Source organism: Populus euphratica, unplaced genomic scaffold (genome assembly GCF_000495115.2).
Source record: "Populus euphratica unplaced genomic scaffold, PopEup_1.0 scaffold246.1, whole genome shotgun sequence".
Lineage (NCBI taxonomy): Eukaryota > Viridiplantae > Streptophyta > Magnoliopsida > Malpighiales > Salicaceae > Populus > Populus euphratica.
In genome coordinates, this window is record NW_011500126.1 from 88,428 (window position 1) to 99,471 (window position 11,044).

The following is an 11,044-nucleotide window of genomic DNA, read 5'->3' on the forward strand; positions in this document are numbered from 1 at the left end:
ACCCCTCTCATTTTGGCTCCTTTCTCCACGATATAGTCATACAACCACCAACATATCATTTAAAAATAGCATCACTAAAGACTACCAATAATCTCATCAATTCATGATAAATGACTATTCATAGATCTTCTAAATTTTCTGCAACACTTTAATTATGATATTAAAGTTTTAGTAGATTCATTAAGGCTTTGAGGGCAGGATGAGCAGGTGGGTCGACTTTAATTAAAATTTAAAATAATTTTATTTTAATAAAAATAAATGATTATTTTCACGAGCATAATCAAGATCATGCCCCCGAGTCGGTTTAACAAGTTGACTCATTGAGTTATGTCGGGCTGACCTGCATGAAAAATGAGCATTGATAGGGACTGAACAGATTAACGTAAGCCCAGATATGTCAAAGCAGAAACAATACGCATCTCCACAAGCCCATTACTCATACCGAAAAAAAACGACACCACCTTTAACAGCCAACGACATCCTCACACAACTGACACCGCTCGCATTTCCATTTAGGAGGGAAAATCAAAAAACTCCCCTCAAACTCAAAATCCCCAACTTCAAAATCCAAATTAGGGTTTCGCGGTCCCCAATTACCACACAGTGAGAGAAAAACAACGCAAAATCCTTTATAACCATGAAGGATTCAGTTCTTCCTTCCAATAAAAAAAGAACAATTGAAAGGATAGAAAATGAGAATCTTTCATCAAAATCCCCAATTTTGCTAAAAAAACCCAAGCAAATTGCCACATCAGCCCTAATTCGCCTCCGAACTTTTAATTTTCCTTTGATTTCACCGGCCACGGGTTCACCTATCTGCTCAATTAGTCTAGTACCGGACCGGCTTTACACTATTGGTCGAACCGGTGATTTTCAGTTCAAAAATCGGTGTGTAAGTAAGCAACATTGTCAGATTTTATTTGATAGTCACAAACGCAAGATTTATATACATGATGGTGTTTTATTATCGAAAACTGTTGATAACAGTGGAAGTGATTGTGTTGCTAGTGAATTCAGGAGAAGGTTAATTTGTGGTGATGATAATGAATTGGAAAGTGAGAGGATTAATGAGGGTCTTAGTTTTAGTGTTTCATTGAATGGGGTTTTTGTTAATGGGGTTAGGGTAAAAAAAGGGATGGTGAGGGAATTGTGTGCAGGGGATGAGGTTTTGCTTGTTTGTGGTAACGAGGGGAATTGTAGTTTAGGGGGTAGAATTGGGTTTTTCATTAAAGGGGTTGCTTTTAAGGAGGAGGTGGTTACGGGGCCGAATGAGGTTCGGGTGGAGAGAGACTGGTTGTTTGAGTCGATTGGACAATCACAAGGATTGGTGTCTAGTGGTTGTGGAAACAAAAGGGTTTTTGCTATCCGGGGAGATGAGATTATGGTTTCAGATTTTGATTTTCAGGGGCGGAAATGTGGGGGTGCTATTGAGAGATCCAGATTTCTGTTGAGTCAGTGTAGAGATGTGCTGCATAGTGATGACCCCATATCTTATATTATGCAATGCAATTTATTAGATTTTGAAATGGATGTGCCTTGTGTTTGTACTGACAAATTAAACTACTCTGTTGATGTTGCTGTAAGTGATCGAAGTAGATTCCCTGTTCAAAGGGAAAAAGTGGTAAATGGTGGTGTGCCTTTGGTCAGGAATGAAGTGCAACATCATAACTTGCAAATTGATCAGGATATCCATACTGATAGAGCAAAGAATGAGAGAGACCATGTTTGTGCTGGAGGGGCCCATTTATATCAAAAAGACATGTCTACAGTTTGTTTTGAGAGTTTTGTTGCGAAAAATGCTTGTAAGACTTCCTCATTGAATACCATGGGTAACGAGAGTGCACCTGTTGCCAACAGCTTTATCCAGATGAACACTTGGAAAAATTGTTGTCCGCCACCCGGGAAGAAGTTTTACCTGAATCGTCTCCAATTTATGGACCATGGTTCATTCACCCATCCCAACGTTATTTCTTTGCCAGAACTTCTTTATCCAGTTGAAAGCATTTCAAGAATATTTATTGCAACCTTTACAAGCGATATTTTATGGTAAAGTTTTACAATTTGTTTCTGTTTCTTTCCTCTGCTTCACGTTCATGTATTTCCGGTTGAAAATCTTGAGAACAGCAATCCATTATTTTGTTGTGAGATTAACTATGTAACAGATTTTACAACTTCACTGGCTATTCCCCAGTTAACCATTGCTGGAGCAGTGACTGGATTCCTTTATAGTTTTCCATTTGATATTGGTGTAATTTTCTGTGTGATTGGTACATTCGATTATGTTTGTCATCAAGTCTAACTAGGATGTTTTCACAGGTTTCTATCACACTGTGAGATTCCATGCCATCTGCCAGTGACAATTGCATGTCATAACACCGAGAGATGTTGGAGTTCCAGCCCTGATAATAGAACCTCTGTGCCTTACTCAGATTTTCCAAACTTAGTTGTTGTGTAAGTAGCTGTTTCACCTTCCCATTTCATTAAGGCTCTCTCTTAGTTGGTTACTCAATACATAAGCTTTTTGTGTGTTAATCTTTAATCTTTCTGCCTTCTGGTCCAATTTGTGTAATAGGTTTCCCCCATTCCCTGAGTCTATAGCATTTGGTCAAGACCGCAAGAGACGAGGGATTGCTTGCCATCATCCAAAATTGCTTGTTCTGCAAAGAGAAGATAGCATTCGTGTTATCATTACTTCTGCAAATTTAGTGTCTAATCAGGTTGTTGCTCAATCTAAGGTCATTTTCTATATGTTATAAGGTGTTCATAAACATGAAATGAAATGTTCTCTTTTATATGGAAGGAGACATGGATACTTACCGTACAGTATGAGAAATTTAATCTTTAGAGTGGTCAGTTTAATGGTTGCAATTGAAAAGTTTCGATTTCTTGGCTTCTTCTAAAGCTTTCTAGAAAGTACTGTTCTTTTTTATTTTTTTTTGGGGCCTGATTGGGGGACCAGGGGGCATGTCAGCACTACCGTCACATAACTTGCTTCAGAATGTACCACACCTTACTATGAGCATGGAAAAACCCCAGAAATCTGGCGGGTCATTCGTAATGATGGAATTTTGGGTTTAGTTTTGGTGTCTCTGGTACTAGAGATCTACTTCATTTGTTGTACAGACTGGACACTTTAATATCATTTGGCATGTGTTATAATGCAATGAACTTGGAAGTGTCCCAGAAATTTTAAAATTATTGGATTTTTTTTTTGTCATAATTTGAAGGAAAATCTTGCTAATGCTCATTGATCTTTGCTAGTTTGGCACTGTTTCTTTTAATTTTTTACTTAATTAATTATATTTTAATTAATCTGGCAAATTACAAACTGTTTGGAAATAACTACAACAATGTTACCCACCATTTCATGACTATTTACAGTGGAATAATGTGACCAACACAGTGTGGTGGCAAGATTTTCCGGCTAGAAGTGCACCTGATCCTTCACCTCTATTTATTCGAGTTTCTGATGGAGATGCAAATAAAGATTCAAGATCCGATTTTGCTGCTCAGCTGGCTGGCTTCATGGCATGTCTTGTGATCAATGTACCTACTCAGGCCTATTGGATTTCTGAGTTGACAAAATACAACTTTGAAGGGGCAAATGGACATCTAGTTGCTTCAGTACCAGGAATTCATTCTCGCAGATCTCCCAATGTGAGTATCTTTCTTTCTGATGCATGCATGCATGAAATGTGTTAAGTTTTCTTTTGAATTGAAGCAAATTTTTTATTATTAAGTTGCTGTCCTATTGGCTGTTGGAATCGCAATATTATCCATTAATGACTAAAGCTTGCCTTTTTTCCTGACAAGGAAAGGTGCTCTGTATGGTGGACTCATATATTTCACCATTTAACTCTTTTTACAGGCTTATCAGTTGCCATCAGGGTCATCTGGTGTGCAATTCCTTGGCTCTGTTGAAGCTTCTGTTGTTGGATTAAGCCACCTTTTTCACACTGCAGCTGACAGAAATGGCATGCAGCTGAAGCAACTGGCTGCTTTCCTAGGGAAATGTTGTGAAAATGTATATGGGATGTCAGAGATTGTTTTGAGAAGAAACCTCAATGTGCCTGCAGATGTGAATGCTGTGAGCATTCTGGTTCCTAACCCCGATCAATTTTCTGAAGGAGGTGAAGCCCATTGCTTGATTTCATACCTTTTTACTGCTTTCTTTTGTTCCCTGTTTTTTGTTGTTTCTCTAATAATATATTCTTGTGATGTTTTGTGAAATATAGCTGTAAGATCTGTATGCTGTTTAAAATTTTTCCAAAAAAGTTTCATGTGTCATGGGAAAACCTTGTGCTTCATTTTCACATAATGGGTAAATATATCTTTTATAGGTCAATTAGTTTTTTTTCTTGGTGCTACTGTATAGGTCAATCATTAAATAAAACCTTCAGGAAAAATGTATCCTCCTCCCAATATGCATGATCCTTGAGTTTAGCATGACCGTCTCTCCTGGCTGAGTCACTTGCCTGAATCTTGGGCTTCCTTGCATTATGATGCTTTTCTATTTATGCCATCCTGGAGTCTTTCATGACATTTTCTCTGTCCAAATGTATTCATGTATTTAGTTTCTAAATATTTTAGATCCAGTATTGGCCTTCTCTCAACTTGGGTTGTTTTTCCATCCTTACTCTCATTGTGTCCGTGCCTGTTGTAGTTTGTGGTTTGGATTCTGTTACCTTCCCAAATAAAATGTGGAACTCCTTTTCTTGTCCTTTGTATTTTGAGGATACAAGTAATTTTGATATCAGGTCATGTTATAGCATGCCATTTTATGGTTGGGTAGTAGACTGAGTTATGCTGCTTCATTTCTTGCACTAGATTGTATTCAACTTGGTTTTCTGCCTAGAAATGTTGCAAAGTGGGTTTCTCCATTGTGGGATAGTGGATTCTTCAGATTCTCTGGATATGTTCATCCTAAAGAAGCCCTTGCTGCTGCTTTAGGAGGAAAAAACAGGAAAGTGCATCTGATACTACATGTGGCACAGGCATGTTATTTCTGTCAATGATTGTGCTAATGAATGTTGTGTATTTTGATTTTGGTGTGGTCTATATAAATGATATTGATGGCTTGTCCAGGGGCCTTGCTTTCCAAATATGATGAGTTTGATGCGAACTGAACATGTTCTTGCATTTTGCTCTCTTGTTGCATCAATTCAGAGGTGTACTGGCATTTGGCGACTGGAAGAGGTAATAGCAGCAGCTTTTAATTCTTAAGATGACAGAGTATTTGGTCCCCCACCTGCCTTTGATAAAGCTTTAACTGCTCTCCTATTCCTGATCATTTGTGCACATGCATAGCAATGTTTTTCTTCATGCCTGCATCCTCAGAACCATCTTCTGGGATGTCATTTTGTCCATGAGGTTTGGTGAAGAGCACCCTGCAAATTTGTAATGCCACATGCCACGTGCATTACTTTACTACATGTCTCTACATTTGACACTGAAGCATAATGAAGTGCATTTAGTGGAAAACCCTTACAAGTATTATAGGATGTTGCAAACTTTAATTGTTAGCTTGGTTAGTGCTGACTAGAATGTGTCTTATATTATTGTTTGTGATTTCTAATGATTTCCTCTTTAATTTTTACAAGGTTCTAGGTCAATACAAATGGCCTGATTCTCAACAATCTGATTTCATTTATGGTGAGTCTCTTTCACACAATCCTTTTTCCTCACCAGACTTTGAAGAACTGGTTTCCTCTCTTTTCTAATGCCCATCCTGTCCTCAAGGCTCGTCCTCTATTGGATCTGTCAACGCACAATTTCTGGCTGCGTTTTCCACAGCTGCTGGAAAAAGATCACCAGAACTCTTTGATTCTGAAGAATCTGATCCGGAGGTAATATGAATGTTCTGCTGCAACTACGGAGGAAAACTGAAGTCGTGTTAATTTTTATTCTCTTGTTCATTGATTTCTCAACAGTGGGGCTGCTGGAGTGCTAGTCAAGAGTTGAGAAATCCATCAATCAAGATTATTTTTCCTACAATTGAGAGAGTGAAGAATGCATGCAATGGGATCTTGCCATCGAGGCGCATTCTTTGTTTTTCGGAGGTACAATGGCCTTTTGGATTGGCTTCTAATTATGTTATGTCACATGTGGATACTCTATATGCTACACTGTCGTTCCATTTGTAAGTAGTTGTTCTGAGAAAGTTGCACTTATTTTATTTTCCCCTCCCTTTCCCCATCTTTTCTGCTACAACAGAAAACATGGCAACGGTTGAGAAGTGTGGGGATACTTCATGATGCAATTCCTCATCCATATGATAGAGTAGGCCAGCCAATGCATGTCAAGGTAAATTCCCCCCGCCCTCTCTCCTCTCTCATAGGCTGAGAAATATACATAATTCAAGATGCAGAATCTAGTTTTTTCTTGATCATACTCTATTTTTTGGTGGCACCTTCATAATTCATTGATTTACACTTCTCAGATTACTGCTCTCCTACTTATTTATTTATTTATTGCCTATTACTTCCTTGACCATTATTGTCCCTATTATGTGCCTATTGATTGTTGTATATTAAGAAACTGAAAGAAGCAAATTGTAAACAGGTTGCACGGAGATGCTTCCAGTCTAAGACGAATGCATCTTCTTTTGGTTGGGTTTATTGCGGGTCACATAATTTTAGTGCTGCTGCCTGGGGACGACTAATTTCCAATCCACTCAGTTTGAAATCAAAGGAAACTGGGAAAACCAACACTTATTTGAGTTCAAGGCTTCATGTTTCTAATTATGAACTTGGAATCATTTTCACCTTCCCTCCAACAGAGACAAAGGGTATCACAAACAAAGATTGTACAAACTTGGATGATATTGTTTTGCCATTTGCTGTGCCAGCTCCCAAGTATGGACCGGCAGATCGACCAGCAACAGCAAGAGCTATGAGCGAGGCGGTAGCTGAACTTGCTGGGCTAGAGAGAGACAGACTCATAGCTGAAGAAATGATAGAAGAGATTCCTGATGAAGAGGAGGAAGCTGTCGAGGCAACTGATTACGCTGCAGTGGAGAAGGAAGAGGAGAAAGCTTATGCTGAGATGCTATGGAACCAAGTCGATTCATCTCAAAGGTTTTGATCTTCAATTCAAATGCAAAACGATTTTCACCAACATGAGCAGAATTTAGTAAATTTAAGTGATATGTAGTGACTTGAGATATTCATTCAGGTTCCCATTAAGTCATCCAAAACTGTTAATAGTAGACAGAAAATAGAAATTTGTTGCATAGAAATTTTAGAAACAATGTAGAGAGTGGCTAATGGAGTTGAGTATAGTGCTGGACCAGCCAATTCACATATGCAACAGAGTGGTGAGTGTATAGGTTAGTTTTAATCAGGAATTTGTCAAGAATGATCAGAGGTGAGTCATTCCATATGCTTCCTTGTATTTGTTAATCATTTGTAATTTTTTCTTCTAATAAAAAAGATATTTTCCCAAGGGCAAAATTACTTCTTGGTAAATATTGTTAGACATACGGGCTACTCTCTGCATTTCGCCTTCAAGCAAGAATCAATTTGGATTTGCCTCATCGAGTAAAATTCTTGTGAATTTCCCCATTCCTTGTTTTTTACCAGACTTTGAAATGTGGGTTTAGTTTTGAGCCGTGAGTTGGCTTGAAACTTAGCCATAGCCAGGTTAAAAACAAATATTTGAGATGGATTTGATTAAACTTGGTTGACCTATTAGATTAATTTTATTTATTTTATTTTATTTCTGTTAATCAATTCTAATTAAAATTTGATTTTTTTTTTTAATTTCCAAAACAATATTATTTTAAATCTTTATAAAAAAATTAAAAAATAATATTTTTTATTTTAATTGATTATATCAATCCAAGCTCAACCTGCTTACTCAAGTTTTATATCGCATCTTGGGTTTATTAATTTTGAACTTGCCCAACCTACTTACTCAAGTTTTGCATCGTACCTTAGGTTTAATAATTTTGGTTTTTTGTGATATTTGGTCCGAGAAAGTTATCACGCCCTATCAAGTTTTGAAAGTTAGGTCCAAGAATGCTCCTGGCCCTCTCAAAAGGAGCACCATGCTACGCCAGCATCCTCGAAAGCTAGTGTAACAAACCCCTCTAGTGTAACAAACCGAAGGAATGCACCGGTTGGGATCGCTACTATCTCATAAACCTCTCTTAAACCCTCGAGCTCCTCCATACTCACTCATCTCATCCTCCACTTTTAGCTACTCTCCTAATTCCATAGAAATCTTCTATGACCATCTCTTAAAATCCTGTAATGGGTCATCCTCTCTCAAACAAATTCACTCAGCTCTCACAACCACTGGCCTTATCACTACAAGCCCTCATTTGGGTGGTCAGATTATCATCAAATATGCAAAATTTGATGACCTTAATAGAGCAAGATTACTTTTTGATAACATTAATGTATGTTATGATAAACCCACTTCTTTCCTTTGTAATACTATGATTAGGGCATATGCAAATGTTGGTCAATGTTTTGAAACATTAAAGTTATATTCTTTCATGCGTAAGACTGGCACTTTTGTGAATAATTACACTTACCCTTTCGTGTTCAAAGCTTGTGCCTTGAATTTGTTGGTTCGTGAAGGGAAAGTTGTTCATGGAGATGCTTTAAAAAATGGGTTCGGTTCGGATTTGTATGTTGAGGCTGGTTTGGTTGACATGTACGCAAAATGTGGCCTTTTTGTTGATTGTCGCAAGATTTTCGACGAAATGTCTACGAAGGATTTAGTTTGCTGGACAGCAATGATAACTGCTTATGAGCAGGCTGAGAAGCCTGAGGAGGCTCTCATTTTGTTCAAAAAGATGCAGCAAGAAGAGGGTCTTCTAGCAGATTCGATTGCTGTAGTGAGTGTTGCATCTGCTGTTGGTCAATTAGGAGATGTTAGGAACGCTCACACAGTGCATGGTTATGCCTTTCGTAAATCGTTGATTGAGGAATTATGTGTTGGTAACTCAATTTTAACTATGCATAACAAATGCGGGAATACAGAAAAGGCACGTTTGGTTTTTGATATGATGATGGAAAGAGATGCTATCTCATGGAATTCTATGCTTTCTGGTTATACTCAAAATGGGCAAGCCACTGAAGCTCTGTTGCTGTTTGATGAGATGCGTGATTCTGATTGTCAGCCTACTCCTGTTACGGCATTGATCATGGTTTCAGCTTGTGCTTATTTGGGTTTTCGACATCTTGGAAGGAAATTCCATGATTTTATCGTCGATAGCAGAATGGAAATTGACACAAATCTTTCAAATGCTCTGATGGACATGTATGCCAAGTGTGGGGACTTGGAAAAGGCGGTGGATTTGTTCAATGGTATTCCTCCCACTGAACGGAATGCTGGTTCTTGGAATGTATTGATTTCAGGGTATGGCATGCATGGACATGGTAAAGAAGCACTAGAACTCTTTTCAAGAATGCAGGAGGAAGGTGTCGAGCCAAACCATTTCACTTTCACTTCAATTCTTTCTGCTTGCAGCCATGCAGGCCTCATTGATGAAGGTAGGAAATGTTTTGCAGAAATGAGGAGGCTATCTGTGACACTGGAGGATAAACACCATGCTTGTGTGATTGATATGCTTGGCCGAGCTGGGCTCTTTCAGGAAGCATTTGATCTGATTAAGGAAATGCCATCACCTCCGAGTGATGGAGTATGGGGTGCTCTACTGCTAGCTTGCAAAATCCATGGGAACATGGAATTGGGGAAAACTGCAGCCAGTAATCTACTCCAGCTTGAGCCAAACCATACAGGATACTATGTGCTAATGTCTAACATATATGCAGCATCAAACAAATGGAAAGAAGTTTGGAAGTTGAGGGAAGATATGAAGAATAAAGGATTAAAGAAACCTGCAGCCTTTAGTATGATCGAGTATGGTGAAGATATTCTTGGGTTCCACACAGCTGACCAAGAAAATCCATATAGGCACGAAGTTTACAAAAAAATGGAAAGCCTAGCAATCGAGATGAAGATGGCTGGGTATGTACCGGACCTATCATGTGCTCTACATGATGTCGAAGAGGAAGACAAGGAGCGCATGTTAAACTATCACAGCGAGAAGCTAGCTGTAGCTTTTGGTATTCTGAAGATAGACCCTGGAATGGTAATTCGAGTAACAAAAAATCTTCGTGTTTGCAATGACTGTCATTCAGCGTTTAAGTATATTTCACACATTTATCAACGAAAGATCATTGTCAGAGATGCAAATCGGTTCCATCACTTCCAGGGAGGTACCTGCTCATGTAAGGACTACTGGTGAACAGTGGATTATGAAACCTTACTACCCCCAGTTATTGGAACTAGAAGCCGACTCTGGAAGTGTTTTGGCAAGACTCCTAATTTTTTGCTACAGAATGAACACGGAGAGTAAGACAACCGAAGGATAGAATCTCATTCCAACAAACATTGAAGATTCGTTTCAAAAGATGGCCGTCTGGTTCCTGATCATTCAGTGTATAAAGTAATTTGGAAGACTGTTGTCCTTTAACAGCTTGTTATCAAAGCCTTTGTTCTTGAATAATAAATAAAGGTAGTGGTTAACAGAATTTTTGCACATGCTTCGCCATCAAATGGCATGTGTAACCGCTACCGAAGCTTGGACAGGCAAATGATTTTTCTTTTTTTTCCAATTATTGCAGACTTCACTTTGATTATGATACCCTCTTTAATTGCTTTTCCAAATCAATTGAATTTTCTCCTCCTCGGGTTTGAACTTGCCCCACTTGGAGAAAGTTCCATTTCGAAGAAATTTCCTCTGCTTTCTGCCACACATGTGAACCATATGGATAATTTATTCAAGAATACCAGGTTTATTCTCAATTTTGTTAATAAAAATTAAATCTTTTTCCTTAAAATAATGTTTGAAGCATATTTATTTTATCAGTTTAATATATTTTAAAAAGGTAAATTCACTGACTGTGTTCTCAATATTCAAACTTAAATAATAATAATAAAAAAAAGGAGAAGAAGAAGAATATAAGTTTTTATCATAAAATAATATTTTAAAATTGATTAAAAACTATCCTTAAATTTATTTTCATTA

General features: G+C 38.0%; 2 protein-coding genes across 4 annotated transcripts; both read left to right on the top strand.

The window, feature by feature from the left end:
- Positions 1-476: 476 nt before the first annotated feature.
- On the top strand, positions 477-7,466 carry LOC105110252 (forkhead-associated domain-containing protein / FHA domain-containing protein). Of its 3 annotated transcripts, XM_011005230.1 has the most exons (12): positions 481-2,046; positions 2,317-2,451; positions 2,573-2,717; positions 3,382-3,657; positions 3,869-4,130; positions 4,828-4,994; positions 5,086-5,196; positions 5,601-5,652; positions 5,740-5,846; positions 5,931-6,059; positions 6,214-6,303; positions 6,562-7,466. In XM_011005230.1, exons 1-12 carry the CDS (start codon positions 638-640, stop codon positions 7,081-7,083), a joined length of 3,405 nt encoding a protein of 1,134 aa, XP_011003532.1. In that variant the 5' UTR covers positions 481-637; the 3' UTR covers positions 7,084-7,466. The 3 variants fall into 3 exon arrangements, with proteins under 3 accessions (XP_011003534.1, XP_011003533.1, XP_011003532.1); XM_011005231.1 differs by lacking the exon at positions 6,214-6,303 and having other exon boundaries at positions 480-2,046; XM_011005232.1 differs by lacking the exons at positions 6,214-6,303; positions 6,562-7,466 and having other exon boundaries at positions 477-2,046; positions 5,608-5,846; positions 5,931-6,053.
- A 518-nt stretch (positions 7,467-7,984) lies between these two features.
- LOC105110253 (pentatricopeptide repeat-containing protein At3g26782, mitochondrial-like) lies at positions 7,985-10,692 on the top strand. Its single transcript, XM_011005234.1, has one exon. It carries the CDS (start codon positions 8,111-8,113, stop codon positions 10,259-10,261), a length of 2,151 nt encoding a protein of 716 aa, XP_011003536.1. The 5' UTR covers positions 7,985-8,110; the 3' UTR covers positions 10,262-10,692.
- Positions 10,693-11,044: the final 352 nt, after the last annotated feature.

Excerpts from the sequence above, each read along its gene's own strand:
- LOC105110252 (XM_011005230.1), top strand. The coding sequence starts at position 638 with ATGAAGGATTCAGTTCTTCCTTCCAATAAAAAAAGAACAATTGAAAGG. Across the intron at positions 3,658-3,868 it reads ATTCTCGCAGATCTCCCAAT|GCTTATCAGTTGCCATCAGG; the intron begins GTGAGTATCTTT and ends CTCTTTTTACAG. Across the intron at positions 6,060-6,213 it reads GCATTCTTTGTTTTTCGGAG|AAAACATGGCAACGGTTGAG; the intron begins GTACAATGGCCT and ends CTGCTACAACAG.
- LOC105110253 (XM_011005234.1), top strand. The coding sequence starts at position 8,111 with ATGCACCGGTTGGGATCGCTACTATCTCATAAACCTCTCTTAAACCCT.